The sequence below is a fragment of the Siphateles boraxobius genome, unplaced genomic scaffold, assembly GCF_051911475.1.
Source record: "Siphateles boraxobius isolate OS27281-9 unplaced genomic scaffold, OSU_SipBor_1 48, whole genome shotgun sequence".
Taxonomy (NCBI): domain Eukaryota; kingdom Metazoa; phylum Chordata; class Actinopteri; order Cypriniformes; family Leuciscidae; genus Siphateles; species Siphateles boraxobius.
Window position 1 is genome coordinate 1,516,759 of NW_027509119.1, and position 19,861 is coordinate 1,536,619.

The 19,861-nt window shown below is 41.6% G+C and overlaps 1 protein-coding gene across 1 annotated transcript; it reads left to right on the top strand.

Annotated features, from left to right (window-relative positions):
- Positions 1 to 1,368: 1,368 nt before the first annotated feature.
- On the top strand, positions 1,369 to 19,483 carry LOC143710590 (polyunsaturated fatty acid 5-lipoxygenase-like). The gene is made up of 11 exons (XM_077201557.1): positions 1,369 to 1,477; positions 1,600 to 1,709; positions 1,855 to 2,027; positions 2,206 to 2,340; positions 2,460 to 2,663; positions 2,910 to 2,996; positions 3,369 to 3,538; positions 3,664 to 3,776; positions 9,198 to 9,289; positions 9,398 to 9,568; positions 18,605 to 19,483. The coding sequence occupies exons 1-11, from the start codon at positions 1,404 to 1,406 to the stop codon at positions 18,782 to 18,784; spliced, it is 1,509 nt and encodes a 502-aa protein (XP_077057672.1). The 5' UTR covers positions 1,369 to 1,403; the 3' UTR covers positions 18,785 to 19,483.
- Positions 19,484 to 19,861: the final 378 nt, after the last annotated feature.

Genomic DNA, 19,861 nt, shown 5'->3' on the forward strand with positions numbered 1-19,861 from the left:
AGCTTTTTAGTTCATAAGGTTTTGTAACAATGCAATATTGGGCATTAGGTCTGTTTTATACGGGTGGATATTGGGTTTAATATTTACCCATTTCCCAAATGTAATAAATCGATTTATCAAGGTTGTATTATTCTTGTATTATTCAAGTCGTCACAACTTTGATAATCTGCAACAGTAAACACTGAGATAAACGGTTCACTCTAGTGGAGATATGTTTATTGTTTATTGTTTGTTTGTTTGTTTGTTTGTTTATCCCCCCTCGATGGTTTGTTTATCCCCCCCATATTATGTGTCTAATAAAAGTTGTCATTAAAGGAGATCTCCTTCGACGTCTGTGTGAAGAAGGACCTTGAAGACATTGTCCTGGTGAAACTTGAAAAGAACTGCTATGTCAATCATCCGTGGTTTTGTGAGCATATCACATTGGAAACACCCTCTGGAAAATGCCTTGAGTTCCCTTGTCATTCTTGGTTAGTTGACGAAAACGCAGGGTTTTTCCGAGAAGGCACTGGTAGGCTACATTCATTTTAAATGAAGCATTATTATTTAAAAATGTTGTTATTGAATCATGATCTTAAATGCTGTCTTTTCTATGTGTAAAATGTATGGTATATCTCTTTGTGCATTCCTTAAGCTCGATTGGCTCAGGATGACAACAAATTTCTTAAAGAGAAAAGAAGAGAACAACTGGAATTTAGACAAAAACTATACAGGTTTGAAGAAACAATTACATTCTTGAACAATATTCATTTGTTGCCGTTTTTTCTTTATTCCTCCATATATACAGTTCAGTGTGCTTGACACAATAATATTGTAAATATATTGTCACATTTACAGTATGTTGTCATATACATAGGTCCTTAGCTGTGTGTGTGTGTGTGTGTGTGTGTGTGTGTGTGTGTGTGTGTGTGTGTGTGTGTGTGTGTGTGTGTGTGTGTGTGTGTGTGTGTGTGTGTGTGTGTGTGTGTGTCAACAATTCTGTTGGAGCGTTTGTGAATAAACCTGTGTATAGCATTGTATTCTTCTTCCAGCAACCACCCGTGGCAGAAACAGGTATCTGTCACATTAGTCTAGAAGAAGAAATGCCAAAAAGGATCAAAATAACAAGGTTTATTAACTAACTCAGAATCAGGTCATGCTTACAACAATGTAACATAAACAAACAGTGTGCTGTGCACAAACAATACCAGACATTAAGGGAACTGAAAACAAGAGAGCATATATAAACAAGATAACGAACTTAAAGCCTAACTGGTGTGATGACAGACTTTTGGAAACTAAGACAAAGGAAACAGGAAACTGACGATAAACAAAGTAAAAGTCCATGAAAGTGAAACTAACTTAAATGTTGTAATTTTTCTTGTTGAAGCTGGAAGGAGTGGCGCGAAGGCTTCCCTAAGAGCATGGAGGATCTTCCTAAAAAAATTCAGTTCGATTCAGCAAAAAATATTGAGTTTGGTTTCAATTTCCTGAAAGTGTAAGTTTGTCATGACCACAGTCCTTGTTGATTTGTTACTGAGATTTTCCTCAGTTCTCCAGAATGAAATTTGTGCAAATAGTGTTCATGTCTATAATTATACTGTATGCACTCTTTTTCAGGATTGGGGAATCATATCTTGACCAAGTTAAAGGTTTCGTTAATTCCTGGAAAGACGTGGCTGATTTTAAAAATATATTGGGAAATTATAAGATCAAGAACACTCCACTAGGTTTGTTTCTTCATTTAAACAAATACTATATATCCCCCAAAAAACAATCAATTGTTGTAAGAAACCAACAAAGCAGAGGCACTTTTTTTCATACCTGTAAAGCCTTTGACAGTTGACTAAATTTTCCCCCTTGAAATCTGGACAGAGAACGTGATGCAAGACTGGAGTAAGGATTACATGTTCGGCTATCAGTTTTTGAATGGCTGCAATCCTGTCATGATCAGGAAGTGCATGGAAATCCCAGACAAATTTCCAGTCACACATGAGATGGTGAAGGGCTCTCTGAAGAAAGGAGTCACACTACAAGAGGAATTAATGGTCAGATACATTAAGACATTAATCACTTGAACAGTCGTTCAGTTATCAAATTCAAGACTTACTTGCGTGTATTCTGACATCCTTCACATAATTTAGTTTACATAAATGACTAAAATCCATGTTATTTTAACCCACAGATAATTAGTGCTAAACTTTGCACCTGTGTACATGTTTACAGGCCGGAAACATCTACATAGTGGATTATGAAATACTGAACGGAGTTCCAGCATCCAGTGATCAGGTGTATTTGACTGCACCCCTCTGCCTCCTGTACAAGAACAGATTCGACCAAATTGTGCCAATTGCCATTCAGGTATCTGTCCCATATATAACCAGTATCAAATGAAAACAAATTAGAAATAGAAGTGCTTTTACTGTGAATATACATGTACTTACGAATATACTCACTTGGCTTTATTATATCTGAATCAGCTCAGTCAAAACCCAGGGGAAAAGAGCCCAATCTTTCTCCCGAGTGATAATGAACATGATTGGATGCTTGCCAAGATGTGGGTGAAATCTGCCGACTTCATTGTCCACCAGTTGGTCACGCACCTTCTCAGGACACATCTGATATCAGAGGTTTTTGAAATTGCCATGTACAGACAGCTCCCAGCAGTCCATCCTGTATACAAGGTACATGTCTCTTAATACACAGTCATGATATTTAGATTCAGGGCTAAACTGAAGATTGTAGTTTCACATGTTTACATTTTTTGATGAAGGGTTGCTGATTCTGATATCCTTAACTTCTTTTCATCCATGGTTTAATGTTAACCAAAAACCTCCTGTGAATGACATGGAAACCACTTTTGCTGTTTCAGGTTTTGATTTTATATCAGTTTTTATGATTTAATGCACATGTTTAAATGCTTCTTACAGTTACTGAAACCTCATGTTCGTTTCACAACTGCAATCAATGCAGTGGCTCGTGAAAAACTCATCAATGATGACGGGATCATCACCATGGTAGCTTTACACCTAATTTAATATATCCATACATAAACAGCATATTGCTAGGATTCAAAGCAATTCTATTCATTTTGAATATTTAGTCTTTTGTCTGGCAAACCATAATTTCTGTCCTTGATATTGGTTTAAAGACACACACCGTGTTAACAAACCTTCAGAATGTTCTGAGCCATTACCTGACTTTCTGGCTTGTGATATTCTGTCTTTTTGCTGAATGCTCTTACTTCTATTTCATAGACTACCTTGTATTTAGTTAACTGGTGTTTGCTTGAACTCACTTGAACCTAAATTTCAAAAAGTAAACGAGTAGGCTAAATAACTGCTGAAAATATTTAGGCAAAATATTAACTGAATTATTGGTATCCACAGATTAGTAGCCTCAGTGGAAAAGGGATAGCTGAAGTGATTAAACGTGGCATGGAGACTTTATCCTACGAGTCCCTGTGCTTCCCTGCAGACATAGAAGCTCGAGGAATGAAAGATGCACCCAAGTACTATTATAGAGATGATGGCATGATGATCTGGGATGCAATACACAAGTAGGTGTTGCAACAGTTCAGATCCTGTACTACTAGTGCAAAAGTACAAATTAGTCCACATACACTCCAATAAGAAGTTACTTTCATTAATTTGTTAATTTGTCATCTTTTTGATCTTTCTGTAGTTTTGTGTCTGCTGTGGTTGAAATCTACTATGACAGCGATGAGGCCGTTCAAAGTGATGTGGAGATTCAAGGATTTGTTAAGGATTGTCACTCTGGCTTGAATAAATCTCACAGTAAGAAAAGGTTTAACTTATCAAAGTCCTTGTTTACACCTGGTCAATCGCATCACAAGAGGATGATGCTAAATACAGGTGTAAACAGGGTCTAAATGTTTTGAGCTTGTCCACTTTCGACCACTTCCAGAGGTTGTCGAAAACCCATTTGACTGGATTGCTTCATAATGTAGATGCTCATGTTGTCGAATGCATTCGAACAGTCACTAAAACACCACCTATTTTCCGTCCACTGACCAGTCTTTTTATGGGCAATGTGGAATTGTTAATGATTCTTTTAGATTGAGATCAGTTACTAAAAGTGGAGTTTTTAAATGTATTAGTGAAATAAAAAGAAATAAGGCACCTGGGATTGACAATATTCCTAGAACATTTTTTAGGGAGTGTGCTAGACTAATTGCTCCTTTTGTATTATATATGTTAAATTGATCAATTGAACAAAGAAAATTGGTGAGTTTAATAGTGCTAGAGTTATTCCATTATATAAAAAGGGTTGTAAGTTAAATATGGTTAATTATAGGCCTATTTCTATTAATGGAATGGAAAAAATAGTCTATGACCAGATTAAACAATTTTGGCTCTCCGTGCCAACAAACAGACTGTCGTGGTGATCGGTTTATCCATGGTGGCCATGGTGGCTATGGAGAGACATCTCTGGGTAAACCTGGCTGACATCGGGGAGAAGGAGAAAAACTTTCTCCTTGATGGGGCAGTTTCGCCTTGTTGAAGGCTTGCTCCACAGCTTTCAAGACCTTTACACGCCTTAAACCACGAAGGGGGCTGGGCCGTCCTAATCTGAGGAGTGGAAGCGAGACCAGAAGGTGAACACCGCCTCTCGTGCTCCCCCTCCTTCAAGGGGTAGAGCGTGGACGAGACGTGAAACCAGAGGGAGAAGAGAAGATCTCAGGGAGGTAATCCAGAGTAATCTCTCTGACCGTTATAGGGTCTCAGAGGCAAAATAACATCTGCCTCTTTACCTTATCTCCATTCTTAGAGCCAGATTTGGATAGTAATACTGAGTTGTAGGCTCCTGAGCCTCCTTTGGTGCATCTGGGTGAGGAGTGGTCAATGCTTTTGAATTAAAGCGTTGTTAGGCCTCCTCTTACTATAGAGAGTTGTTATATTAGAGGCCTCCGCTCCTCTGAGCTTCACACATTATTGTGTCAGGCTGTTAGCCCTGTTATGTAGCTTCATTGACAGGCGTAGGTCAATGGGTGCTTCTCAATATACCTCCTCGTCTCCTCGCTCCTCCATCCTATGACCCGGAAACCTATCGAGCACAGCCATCTTGAAGGACATCTCAATTCTCTAATTGCACCACAAGGAGGTCAGGATCGAGGAGTGAGGAGGCTTCCAGAGGAGTCATGAGGGAGGATACACAGTTGTATCCTTTGCGGGAGAGTTTTATTGACTAAACGTGACGCACATATCAATTCTCAATTCTCTATTTAAGAAATTCATAAGGACAGATCCTTTGAGCACTGCTGATGATGCAGTGAAGTGACGCTCGAGTGATCAAGTATTCCAATGTATAAAAAAAGCTTTCATTAAACTCCTCCGTCCTCCTTTTCTTTCCTTGTAGCCTCCATCGCATCCTACAGGGGATGGAGCTGAGACGCGAGGAATGGAAACAAGGAAAGATAATGAGGATGCACAAATAAGAATTGAGAAGCACCCATAGTGTATTCATCCTATGAGCTCAGACAAGTTTTTGGCTCTCTGTGAGCCTCCTTGGCCACTTCGAGCGTTGTTAGGACTCCTCTCGCCAGAACGACTTATCTTACTAAGGCCTCCTCTCCCTTGAGCTCAACTAGGACAGCAATTGCAGGTTTTAAGCTCGCTGTGAGCCTCCTTGCAAGATATCCTGAGAGTGGGGCTTAGTTAGGCTTCCTCTTGGTTTAAAGAGTCGTCATGTTGAGGCCTCCGCTCCTAGAGCTCGGCCAGGCAGTTTGCTAAGTTGTTAAGTGAGCCTTCCTGGCTACTCAGAGGATTGTTAAGCCTCCTCTCGCTAGAGAGAGTTATCTTTATTTAGGGCTCCGCTTCCCAGAGCTCCGCTAGGATAGCAATTGCGAGTGGTAGGCTCTCTGTGAGCCTCCTTGCAAGATGTCCTGAGCATGGGGTGTTGTTAGGCCTCCACTTCATTTAGAGAGTCGTCATACTGAGGCCTCCGCTCCTAGAGCTTGTTTAGCCGGTAAGGTAGTATGCTAGGTCAGTAGGCCCTCTGGGAGCCTCCTTGGCTACTGACCTCAGTGTGGAGTGTTGCTAGGCCTCCTCTCATTATGAGAGTCATTGTATTGAGGCCTTCAATCTGCAAAGCTTCACGGGTCAGTTAGACTGAGGTTTTAGCTCTTTCTGAGCTTTCTCTGTACTGCCCTTGGGTTAGAGAGTTCCTAGGCCTCCACTCTTCAGGGCTTTTAGGCTTTCTGGAGGCATCTTGGATGCTGGCCTGAATATGGACGTAGTTAGGCTTCCTCTCTTTAGAGTCATCCTGTTGAGGCCTCCATTCTTTGAGAAGCTCCGGCCTATGATTGTATTGCTGGTGTACTCCTTAGGGATGAGGACTCCTTTGACTTAGCTCAGGCAATAGGGCGCTCATCCCTTCAGCATGGTGGCGTGTGTATTCCGTTCCCCATAATGCTCTCTAGGGGACACAGCACAAGTTCCCTTCCGAAAGGGAACGTCTCAGGTTACGCATGTAAGCATGGTTCTTTCAGAAGGGGAACAAGACGCCGCTTCCCTTTGCCATGCTTCCGGTATTCCTGCACACGTCAAGAAGTGCATGGCGGATTTTACAAGGTGCCCTTTTATACCTACGATCACAACAGTGGTGACGTCATAGGCTGCCGCCTGCCAATGTCAAGTTCATTGTCATGTTTAGACTCCGGTCACCGGTCACGCTGGAGGCATTCCCCATAGCGCCCTTTAGGGGACGCAGCGTCTCATTCCTCTTCACAGGGAACCATGGTTACATGCATAACCTGAGATGTTTTCTTGTTGGCCTATATTATTTTATGTAATTACATATTCTTTTATCGTTTATTGATAATAACAAACTTAATTTGAATGCTTGCTGTCTATTGGCACCATCATGCGCAATAAAATATAATAGGCAATATGCTATTATAATCATTTCTGTATTCCACACTTTTTCTGAATTCAAAATAAATATTATCATAGGCCTATCCATTTCTGAAAATTCGAGGCTACCATGATCGCGCAGGTTGTTTACTCATTTAACTTGTGGCCACGAAAAATAGATGTCGTCCCCTCAACATATGAAGTCGTAGCCACAAGAAAAATTATATTGTTCCCTTAACATAGGATCTTGAGGCCACGACTTTACGAATTTAAAGTGAAACTGAAGCCTACCCCACTCATTCGGCACAAATCCAAATGTTTAATTTTAAATAAGCGTATCTGTTCAGAACGATCAAATTTGATTTTGTTTCCGTTTCTGTCTGTCCGGTTTTGTTCCTGTCAAAGTTTTGTTCTTTTCCAGTTTTCGTTCCTTGAACCGGTTCGAAACCCTGCTTAAAAAATTAAAATATCCAATAATTTACTCAAGTAAATGTAATGGAGTAAATGTACTTTACCAACCTCTGCATGCGCTTTCAGCATTCGGCGTGGTCTTGGGGCAGTCAGAGCAGAAAATAAAGCTGCTGCTCTCTGTATGTTTTTCCGTCGTCTCTGGTCGCGTTCATATGTAAATTAAAATATCTGAAAAAGCCCATTCATTTACCCACCCATAGACACTCCCCTTGAAGAATTCAGGACAGAAGTGGTTGAAAGTAGACAAAAGAGATGGATTAAAACACCTGGGGTCTCATTTATAAAACTGTGCGTAGGATCCCTACTAAAAGTGTACGTGCGCCCGAAAGCCAAAAATGGCGTACGCAAAAAAATATTCAGACTTATAAAACCGTGCGTAGACTAGAACCTGCGCAGAATTTACTTTATAAATCCCAGTCAGCGGAAGATTGTGCGCATATGCGTCTCCTCCCTGAAATAATCATATATGAGCTTGCAATGCCTAGTTTTACTATACATATCCTCATTAGCATATCATTTGCATATGACTATTCATCCACGTGATAACATGTTTAACGGTACAAGACATTAGGAAAATTTGAGATACGGATGTGCCGTCACATTACATTAATAAAAATCATTTAGTAGTCTATCCTTGCCTTGTTTTTGAATAAATAAATCAAATAGTGTAAAATACATGTCAGAGAAAGTTTTTCTCAATATTTTCCACTGGCCAAATAGTATTTTTAATTGATTTATATTTTTAATGCAAACAGATAGACCTTGTTGTGCATTATTTGCACGAAACTATTTTTTTTAGACAATCTGCTATTATCATGATAAGCAATTATCTCTGTAGTTAAAACATTAAATCACTGCATTCCAGAGGAAAAGTGTTCAAAAGCATTGCATTCACAATAAATATTTCTATTTATTAAATATAAATTTTTTTTGTAACTTCTCAGTAATGATTTCATGTAGTTTAAGTGTCTAACTCCATTAATGATAATGGCATATTTAATCTAAATGTCTGTCGTATAGTCTTTATATATCATCCCATAAACTGTATAAGCACACCATAGCAACAATATAGAGTACCCTAGTAACCATACAAACACATGAATAAGTTGTATCTCAGCACCAGAACATCGTACAGGCATGGTTGTTGGCCCGTATACAATCATGTACAACACCTTAGCAATTGAGTTGCAACTGCAAGCACCACTCACATTTTCTTCAGGAAATATACATTCTAGTTTAAAATGTTATTGTGAACATGCACTGTATTTATGATTGAGACTCATAATGAAGATTTATGGTTTTACTTCATCTGCCGTTAGATAGGCTATATATGTGTAGGTTTCACTAAACTGGCGCGGACATTTAAGAATGGATGGATATTTGCTTCAAGTGATAGGCTTGGTGAGTGAAATTATATTTGTATAGTATTTTTTTCTGTCTAAAAATTACCAAAAAGATATTTAACTCCAGCGCACCATCGGTGTTGCCAAACCGATCCATCTCCAAAACGTTTGTACGCATGGGTAAGATTTTGCGTGCAGGTGCGCAAATTTTCCCATCAACTTTGTTTTTATAAATCACAACTTATGCGTCGGAAGGCGTACACCTCTTTCAGGGCCTGTTTTGTGCGTAAGCAACGGTTATAAATGAGGCCCCAAGTGTAAACGGGAACGTGTCTCCATTAACTACTTGTGATCCAATCAACCAAAACACATCTTACTATCAGGTGTAAACAGGGCCAAAATGTCAGTGTTGGTCTGTGCAAGCAAGCATGATTGTTTGTATTTTTGTATATTCTATATGCATCTTTGTGTGTTTCAAGTCCCCCTTAAATGTGTGCACAAGTTGAATGCGTACTGTCACTGTTTCCAGAGTCTCTAGAAACTCGAGAGGAGTTAATCAAGTACCTGACCAGTCTGATATTCATATCTTCAGCACAACATGCTGCTGTCAACTTTGGACAGGTGAGATTACACACTACATTACATACAACAAGAGCATCAAAAATTGCTAGGCAACATTATGGATAATATCTATAAGCTAAAATCTGTGAGTAAACTTTCATGTTGCAGTTTGACTGGTATGGCTGGATCCCCAACAGTCCTTCCACCATGCGCAAGCCGCCTCCCGAACAGAAGGGCAAAGTGAATATGGAGTATATCATGGAGAGTCTGCCTGATCGTGTATGTTCCAGCAAGGCTCTAGGAACAGTTTGGACCCTCACTCGGTTCGAGGAGAACGAGGTTTGATGTCTGATTGGATAGAGAACATGCAGGGGCGTCATGCAAGCCAAAATTCTGGGGGGGCACAATCTGAGACGTTGCAATTGTTTTCTGACGGGTGATATGGATATGTTAGGAGGGTTCAGGCGGTTTCTCCCCCTAAATTCTTTTTAATTCTGGCTGCTAAACATACCATTTCAATGCAGTTTGGGAGGGACAGAAATACCTTAATGGAGCTAGCAGCAACCCTCCTCTATCTGAGGACTAAGTTAAAGTATCTATTTTGTAAGTTTATGCAAAAGACAGGTTGATGAAAGAACTGTAAGCTCAAATTCAAAAGCTTTTGAAGTCTACTTCATTAAAGCATGTTTACACACACACTTACTGTACACTTAGGCCTACTATACATGATTTTAAAAACAGTACCCTTGCAGTTTTTATGTTATGATTTTAAATTGGTATGTGACCTAAGAACGATCTTACATTAAAGGTACATAAAGGTGCTGAGGTCTGACTTTGTGGTGCTCTAAAATTAAGTTATTTTAATATTAATATGTGATGAAGGACTTTGAAAGAAGTTTTACAGATTTCAGTGCTGAATAAGGTTAACACTACCCCGTTTATTTGAAAATGGTTAATATTTGACAGAAATGTAAAAAAGTAATCAAATCAAATATAATATGTAACATTACTTTATTAAGTAGAAATATCAAGTCGATGCCTTGATAACGTTAGGTTGGATTTTGCAGTTAGCCTACAACAAATTTAACACCCTCGTTTCTATGAAACGTCTCGGTTACGTATGTAACCCTAGTTCCCTGATAGGGAACGAGACGCTGCGTCAAACGCTGTGGGAACGCCCCTGCGTTGTGCGTCATGAAGCACGTATGGAATCAGCCCAATGGAGAGATGGAACGTCATAGGCGGGTGACGTCATCGACCAGGAAACTATAAAGCACGCCATAAACACAAGCGCAACAGCTTCTGATAGGCCTGAAGGAAGCGCTATTGGGAATGCCGGGAGTATGGTGGAATGACGCAGCGTCTCGTTCCCTATCAGGGAACTAGGGTTACATACGTAACCGAGACGTTCCCTTTCAAGGGAACTCGAGCTGCGTCAAACGCTGTGGGAACGCTAATACCCACGTCGCCATAGGACCAAGTGACGGCCATGTGAGAACTAGCGCACAGAGGACGAGAGCACCTGTGCCCCAGGGGTAGAACTTAAGTCTAGGTCGTAGAACTTAATGAAAGTATGCGGTGAAGACCATCCAGCCGCATCACAAACGTCACTGAGGGAAACTCCTGACAGTAAGGCTTTAGAAGCCGCCATACTCCTGGTAGAGTGGGCTCGTACAGCCAAAGGTGAAGGCTGACCAGCCGACTCATAGGCAAGTGAGATAGCCTCGACCACCCACTTGCTCATTCTCTGTTTAGACGCGGGACACCCCTTCTTGGGTGGCCCAAAGCACACAAATAGTTGTTCTGACTTCCTCCACAGGGCAGGACTGTGGACGTAGGCGTCTAACGCCCTAACAGGGCAGAGTAAATTAAGTTTCTCCTGGTCAGACGACAGAAATGGAGGAGGACAAAATGCCTGCAGAACTGTAGGTCTAACAACATTAGTAGGGACCTTGGGAACGTAACCTGGTCTAGGATACAGAAAAGCCTTAACCATGCCAGGCGGAAATTCCAGGCACGAGGGTGAAACCGACAGAGCCTGCAAATCTCCGATTCTCTTTAGTAAGGAGATAGCAAGAAGAAAGATAGTCTTAAACGTGAGAAACTTCTCAGGAACTTCTTCGATAGGTTCAAGAGGAGCTAGAGAAAGACCTTCTAATACGATGGCCAGATCCCAGGCCGGCACCCTCGTACGAACTGCTGGCCTCAGCCTCAGTGTGCCACGAAGGAAACGAGTTATAAGCGGGTGTCTCCCAAGAGAAACTCCACTGAAAGGGACGTGGTAAGCAGCCAGTGCCGCCACATACACCTTTAGTGTGGATGGGGATAGCCCTGTGGAGAAGCGTTCCTGCAGGAATTCCAGCACTGCACCCACTGGGCAGTTAACTGGGTCCTGCAGGTGCTCTCCACACCAAGAAGTGAAGAGTTTCCACTTCAAGGCATAAAGCTTCCTCGTGGATGGAGCTCTGGAGTGAAGAATGGTCTCAACAACCTCGGTTGAGAGACCAGAGTTCATGAGCTGGGCCCCCTCAGAGGCCAAGCCCACAATACTGGGCGGGGGTGAAATGTCATGCTGCCCGCCTGAGAGAGTAGATCCCTCCTGACCGGGAGCTCCAAGGGAGAGCCGTCCAGGAGAGATATCAGGTCCGCAAACCATACTCGGGCCGGCCAGAACGGGGCTACTAATAGTAGGCTGACCCCGTCCCGGCGAACCCTCTCCAGAACTCCAGGTAGCAGAGCAATCGGGAGAAAGGCAAACAGACGTGACCTCGGCCACGGCTGCACCATAGCGTCCAACCCCAGAGGGGCTGGATGGCTGATGGAAAACCACAGATGATAATGCGTGGTCTCCTTGGAAGCGAATAGGTCCACCTCTGCGCGACCGAAACTCAACCAAAGGAGCTCCACCACCTCGGGATGGAGTCTCCAATCCCCCGGCCTCGGCCCCTGTCTCGACAGGGAGTCTGCTACCAAATTCAAATACCCAGGAAGATACATTGCTCTCAGAAATAGTAACCTCCCTTGGGACCACAGGAGGATCTGACGGGCCAACTTGTAAAGCCGGCGAAACCGCAGGCCCCCCTGATGATTTATATAAGAGACCACCGACGTGTTGTCTGACTGAACTAACACATGATGACCTCTCAGGTCTGCTAGGAAGTGTTTCAGAGCCTGGAACACCGCCAACATCTCTAGACAATTTATAAGCCGTAATAGATGATGGTCCTGCGACAGCCCTTGGGCTGGACGACCACTCGTGACCGCCCCCCACCCTGTGAGGGAAGCATCCCCAACACAGGCCCTTTGAATAGGAACCAAGTTTGTTCCACATGACCAGAGCACGAAGGCAGCGCCGCATGACTTTGACCGTGCGGAGCGGATTTCCCCTCGGGGAGAATCCCTTGGTCCTGAGCCACCACTGTAGTGATCTCATGTACAACAGGCCGCAAGGTATAACGTCGGACGCTGCTGCCATCAGACCCGACAGTCTCTAAAACTGTTTTACAGTAAGTAGCTGGCCTAGCTTTACTTGTTTCACAGCTGAGAGAATCGAAACGATGCGGGTCGGAGCGAGTCGCGCCTGCATCGAAACCGAAACCCAAACGACACCCAGAAAAGTGGTCTTCTGAGGAGATAATACACTTTTCTTTGCTTTCAGCCTCAACCCCAACTTCCTGATATGAACGAGAACGACATCTCAATGTCGAACCGCCACCTGCTCTGTCTGAGCTAAAATCAACCAATCGTTGATGTAATTGAACACCCTGAAGCCTCAGGGGCACTAGTGCTGCGTCCATGCATTTCGTGAAAGTGCGGGGAGATAAAGCTAGGCCAAACGGAAGAACCCTGTGCTGGTACACCTCGCCCCCGAAGGCGAACCTCAGGAACTTCCTGTGTTGTGGAAGGATGGAAATGTGGAAGTACGCGTCCCTTAGATCTATCGTGACAGACCAGTCCTCTGATCTGATTTGTGACACGATCTGCTTGATAGTGAGCATCTTGAATTTTGGCTTCCCTACCGAGCGGTTCAATAGGCGCAGGTCTAAAATTGGACGCAACCCCCCATCCTATTTTGGAACGATGAAATATCGGCTGTAATAGCCTGACTCCACACTGGGAGGAGGAACCCGTTCTATAGCCTCCTTTTGAAGGAGTGCTTTCACCTCTTGTTATAACCAGAGCCTGCTCGGGGCACACCACTGTAGGCAGAACCCCTCTGAATCTTGGTGGACGACACCTGAATTGGATAGCATAATCCCTTTATATTGTCTGCAGGACCCAATGAGATATTTTTGGAAGGCTTTTCCACTCTGCCAGAAATTCTACTAAGGGTACCAGTCTCTCGAGACTGGCCTCTGGTGTAACTTGAGCAGCAAACGCAGCGCCCTGTAACAGCACACCGGCAGGGAACAAGTGGTCTAACTGCTCTGAAACCCTCCTCAGAGGGAGCGAGCGTCCCTCAGGGAATCGCTCGCTGGGACCGTCTGCGCCCCGGCATGAAGGCGGGGTTGGCAGAACGGGCCCCTGAGGGCACCGAGGAAGAATGGGCACCGTAGAAAGAGGTGAACACCTTTCCGCCTCGGTGGGGACCACCCTCAGTGTCCTGCGCGCCGTGGCGCCAGGACTTCTTCTTAGCCGAAGCCTTCTTAGCTAATATAACTGTCCTCAGATCAGTTCTATTACTGGGAGATTTCGGCTGAGAGTGCCGCGGCTGAGCCCACTGTCCAGCAGGGGGAGCACGAGACGCGACACTCTGCTTCAGCGCCCTATATGATGAGCTCGCAGACGGCCGGGGCTGCTCCCGCCCAGCAGCCCCAGGGACATGAATTTTTAAAGGGAGAAATTTCTTAAAAGCTGTTGTTTGCTTTTCCTTCTCCTGGAATTTATCGATGACAGAATTTACAGCATCGCCAAATAAACCCAGGGGGGAGAGAGGAGTGTCTAAAAGGAAAGCTTTTTCTTTTTCTTTTATATTTGTCTGATTTAACCACAGATATCTTTCTGCGGCCACCAGAGCTGCCATAGATCGACCCACTAGCTTGGCCGACTCTCTGGTTGCGCGCAGGGATAAATCAGCAGCCTGACGCAGTTCGCGAACCACGTCAGCACTGACCTCCTCACTCTCACTCACGTCCCTCAGCAGGTCAGCCTGTTATGCCTGGATAATAGACATAGTATGCAGACATGACGCAGCCTGACCCGCCGCCGAATACGCTTTACGAATACGCTTTACGAATACCCATAAAAACCGAAATATTTCTAAGAGGCTTGGTGGGTAATGCCGGTGCCTTAACAGATGACGCAGCCTCGAGGGAGAGAAAACTCACAAGCGTCTCTTCCACGCGAGGCATAGCCGAATAACCATATGATTTTGCCCCCACAATATTAGAATATGTTGAAGTCTAGGGACTAAACACTCTATATGACACCGTTTTTTTCCACGATTTCGACACCTCAGTGTGGAGATCGGGAAAAAACGGCAAGCACCGGCGTGGAGGTTGCACTCGTGACGGCAAAAATCTCTCATCTAATTTTGATTTAGAAACAGACTCCTGTCTAGTCACTGGCCATACAATGCTGAGTTTTTCTACAGCTCTTGTTAATACCTCCACTAGCTCATCACTTTCGGGAGTGTAAGGTGGCGAATCCTCCACATCTCCCTCATTTATAACTGGTGCCTCAGCCCGAGCGGAAGAAACCGCAGCGCGTGCTTCCGAACACGGGACTGAGGCACTGGATCTCACAGGTGAAGGGAGAGATAAGCAGAGCCCGTCTCTAACCCCGCTGAGAGATCCATCTGCGATCCCCACGATACGCGTCGTCGCTCTGCCTCGGCAAGAGCGGGACCCGAACCGCGGGGAGCACGCATCGAACCGCTCTCCTAGAAGAGCACCCGGCGGGAGCGGAGCGTCCTTAATTAGCTGACGCTCGCAATGCTCACAATCAGCTCCCTCGAGAGCTGACTGGGCATGCTGCACTCCCAAACAAACAACACAAAGAACGTGTGTATCCCCACTCGTAAAATAACGCGAGCAGGGAAGGACACACTTCCTAAACTGCTGTTCGTTCGCCATATCTCTCTTAATATATATATATATATATATATATATATATATATATATATATATAAATTGTTTGTGTGGTGCAGAGTATGTAAAGACAGACAATATTCACACAGGGACAGATTCACATATAGCGCTTCCTTCAGGCCTATCAAAAGCTGTTGCGCTTGTGTTTAAGGGGTGCTTTATAGTTTCCTGTTCGATGACGTCACCCGCCTATGACCTTCCATCTCTCCATTGGGCTGATTCCATACGTGCTTCATGACGCACAACGCAGGGGCGTTCCCACAGCGTTTGACGCAGTTCGAGTTCCCTTGAAAGGGAACTGAAAACAATTGAACCAGCTGAAGACTTTGACAAAAGACAAAACAGAACAGATGTTTCAAAACCGATCAGATAACGTTACTATGGCTTATTGGCTTTGTATGGCAGGTAACGTTAGCCAACTAGTTTACGGTTAGACTAGGCTAGCTATCGATAACGTTACACTGACACAACTTAAGTTAATGCTCTGAATTTGCAGCTAATATCAAATCCATAACTTTTTGATCAAGTTAAAATTTCCATGTCAACCACAACTAATCCCACTACCTTTTAATATCATCCGATAACTAATTCAATGCCGATTTGTTGCTTTGCCCACTTACCACTTCAAGACCATCTGTAAAACATTGCCAGCTCAACGTGCGAGACGAGTGAGTTGCTTGAACATACACAGCAAAGATTATAGAGCGGTACGCGCGTAGCACTCTAGATTTGATATACACAGACACCATATTAGGAAAAAGGTGCGGGCTGATGCTGACCGATTTATTACACATCCAGAAGAATATATTTGAGTCGTTATAGGCTCTGGTAATTATGGAGTATAATAGGAATAAAGTTGTGACAAAAAAATTATCAGGGAGGAAAAATCTGAGGGGGCACGTGCCGACATTAGAATCCCTTACCCGTATGTATTTTCAATGGCATATTATACACTCACTAGAATACTTTATTACTTGAACAAAGTAAATATACATTAATGAGCAGAGGTGGGCACAAATACATCAAAACCTATTTTGTTACAAAATACAAATACTGGCTCATGAAATGTAACAAAATAAAATACAATATACTGATGTGAAAAATGTATTTAAATAAAATACAAGTAATTAGTATTTTGAAAATACAAAAATACTCCCACAATAATCTTAAGTATTTTTTTTTATTACTGGCAGGTCAATAACACAAATTGTAGCAATAACACAAATATGAGAAATGTGTAAATTCAAAATGGCGAAGTAGCAAAATAAAAAAGTATGGGCATTTCACTAAATCTCTACAGGACCTGAAATAGCTCCCTCTGACGTAAATGTAATGTTTAGCTAAGTTCACATCAATGGTGTGGTAGGCTGCCCTTAATAGCAAAACGTGTTTGATGTAGGCTACGTAGCCATATAATCACCGTTACTCTACTCGTGCATTAAAGGACAAGTTCGGTATTTTACACGTAAAGCCCTGTTTTAAGATCGTTTCTGATGAAATAGAACGGTTAAGATTGAAATTTGGACAAATGCTGCTGTCCCGATAATTTTCGGTTTCTGTGGTAGCAGCCCCCACCTCCACAATGGTTTCATAGGGGCACTGGAAGAATCATTCATAAAACGCATTAAACTTTAGTTTACAAAGACGTGAAACTCACCGAGTGGTCTGGGGTGTTCACTGATATGCTCACACAAAAATCGCTGCAAAAGATGCTTTCCAACAGGTGTTTTACCATTCGTTGTAAAACTGTGGACCTATTTTTTGAAACGCCTCACAACCGGACATTCTTCCGCTGAGAGCTTGAATAATAGACACTCCAGCCCAGTTGGTGGCGATAATGCACCTTTGCCAATGTTTGGATAGCGTAGCCTACGATACTGCGACTGGAAGACTACAGAAAGAATACAAACAACCCCATTTACATCTCCGGCGGCGGAGTAATACCGTACCTCACAGAACATCCAATACAAGTCAATGGAGTTGGAGAAAAACTACGATAAAACCTGTTGGAATGCATCTTTTGCAGCGATTTTTGTGTAAAAATAACAGACCGAGAATTTTCGTCACAAAATCAAAATTCCATTTTAATCATAATATATATGATTAATCATATTGATCATAATATGTGTGGGTTTGTTTTACACACGAGACTCTAACTGTCCTGACCGCGTATGCCTTTTCCATAGTTGAATCGCGCTGCGTGTGCAATTACTGAAAAACAATTGGATTGATGATTATTTTATACAAAATCAATATCAATATTTCTCATAAGTAATACGTTTAAAAACGTGTAAAAACTGCAGATGGATGTTATATTGTGAACGCTTGCTTAGCATGAAGATTTCATTGGAGTTACACAGACACGCTGTTTCATAATAGGTAGGGCCTATGATGTCCTTTTATGAATGACAACACAGTGCATTGGTCTCATAAGGCAATTATTTTCTCCATAATGCCGTTCAGTGTGCAATATGTGTGTGTGTGTAGACTATATTTTTCACAAAACACTTTACCTTAATGCCGTTTTTAAGAGTTCAAAACTCCTTCACTTCTTGAAGGGAGCCCGGTCTACAGGGTGTCACGTGATTTTCGTGCATCTAACCTGGACATTGCCATTGCCAACATAAGACCGAAAATATGGCAAAATCATTTACTATGTTTTTTTTAAAGTATTTAAGTATTTGAAATACTCTAAATACACTCCCTCAAAATATTTTGTTACAAACTACATTTTATTTTTCCCACACCTGCAAAATATAAATTACAAAATACACTAAAGTAATTAAATACGTATTTAAAATATATTTAATTGAAATACTGCCCATGTCTGTTAATGAGCAAATATATTTTTGAAAGAACTAAGTGTTTTTAGCTAAGAATAAACTAAAAAAGTTACACAGTGTAGCTTTAAGCTAAAATTGGTTAAATTAATGGAAAAATATATGACTTATTGATCATTTAATTTTTTTACAGTGCTGTAATCGGCTTCTCTCTGTTCAAGTGAATGTAAAAAGCATTTGCACTAATTCTGATCTCTGCTGATCTTCTTAATCATGTTACCATGATTTTTTATGTTTTAGTTCTTTAAAGAAACACGGAAAATAAAAATGATTTGCAATGTCAGACTTCATTCCAAGAATAATCCCAGAATCCCCAATTCTTTGTTAGTTTTATAAGCTTGTCCGAATGATTGACAGTAACCAAGGGGGCGGAGCTTAGAAAGGGTCAGTTTACCTTGTAAAAAGAAAGAAAGATGTTGTTAAGAAAAACATACTTTTTTCCCCAGCGGTTCTTAGGCACGTATCCAGATATGTGCTTCACAGAGCAACCAGTGAAGGAAGCCATAAAGACTTTCCGCAAGGAACTAGAAGAGGTGACCAACATCATCAAGAGCCGGAACGAGGGATTAAAATTGCCTTATTGTTATTTGTCCCCAGACAAAATCCCCAACAGTGTTGCAATTTGAGAAAATATTTTGCCAGGCATATATATAATGTTTATGGCCAATGTGTGCTTATATAAGAGAGAAGAACAACTCTACTTAAGTATTGTAAAACACAGAGCATTCTGCCTTTTGAGGTGATTTATAGAAATTATGTCTCATTAACTCTTTTTGTGTTTGACTGTTAATGGGAAGTAAGGGATATTACTTTGTTATGTCATCTGTGCATGTATGTATCTTATCTGAGGGGTGATTGTGGGTCTGGTTCACGCCAGGAAAGCAGAACAGTTTATTTGACTATGCTTTAAAGAGCTAAGCTTGTGTTATAATCCATTTATTATTGTCTTTCTTTTTTTATTCTTTTCTTTAATCATATAAACTTGCATATTCCTATATCATACTGTGGTATTAATTTACTCATCTTTTGATTAATTTATTCATGTTTTTTATTATTCAGATTATCTTTTGTTTGTAGTCTATTTTAGATCATCATTTGACTTATTTTTTATCTTACAGTTATATTGACATCTTACATCTATATTCATTTTGTGTTGATTATCTTGTATACACATGCAATGTTTCATGAATGCTGTAAAGGAAATGTTTTGAGATTGTGAACATCTCTGACAGCACTACAAATGGTTCTTAAATTTGCTCTTTTCCGCTGGAAATCTCTCATAATAAATACAGCTTTAATAAAATAAATAGAAATAATGTAATCTATCATCGATACATTGTTTTCTTTGTGATATCATGACAACTGTTTTCTTTTTCATTATTTAAAGGCTGATATTCAGGTTATAATTTATATTTTTTTATTCGCTTTGGTACTATTTTCACAAGTAAGGTGTACATTTTAAAACTCTCAGTACTAATATCACAAAAGATCATCAAAAGGACACTTTTCAATTTGTTTGAAATTGTGTTAGTACAATACTCAAAATCACAAATCCTTTTCACAACACAACATAACTGTTTCATCTAAATATATGTTTCATTCAAAGTAGCTTCCTTTCATAATGCCATTACTATCAAAATTTTGTTTTGCATCTCTTCTTGTTCAGTTTAATACATTTGTCTACTATTTAATCAAACTGATCT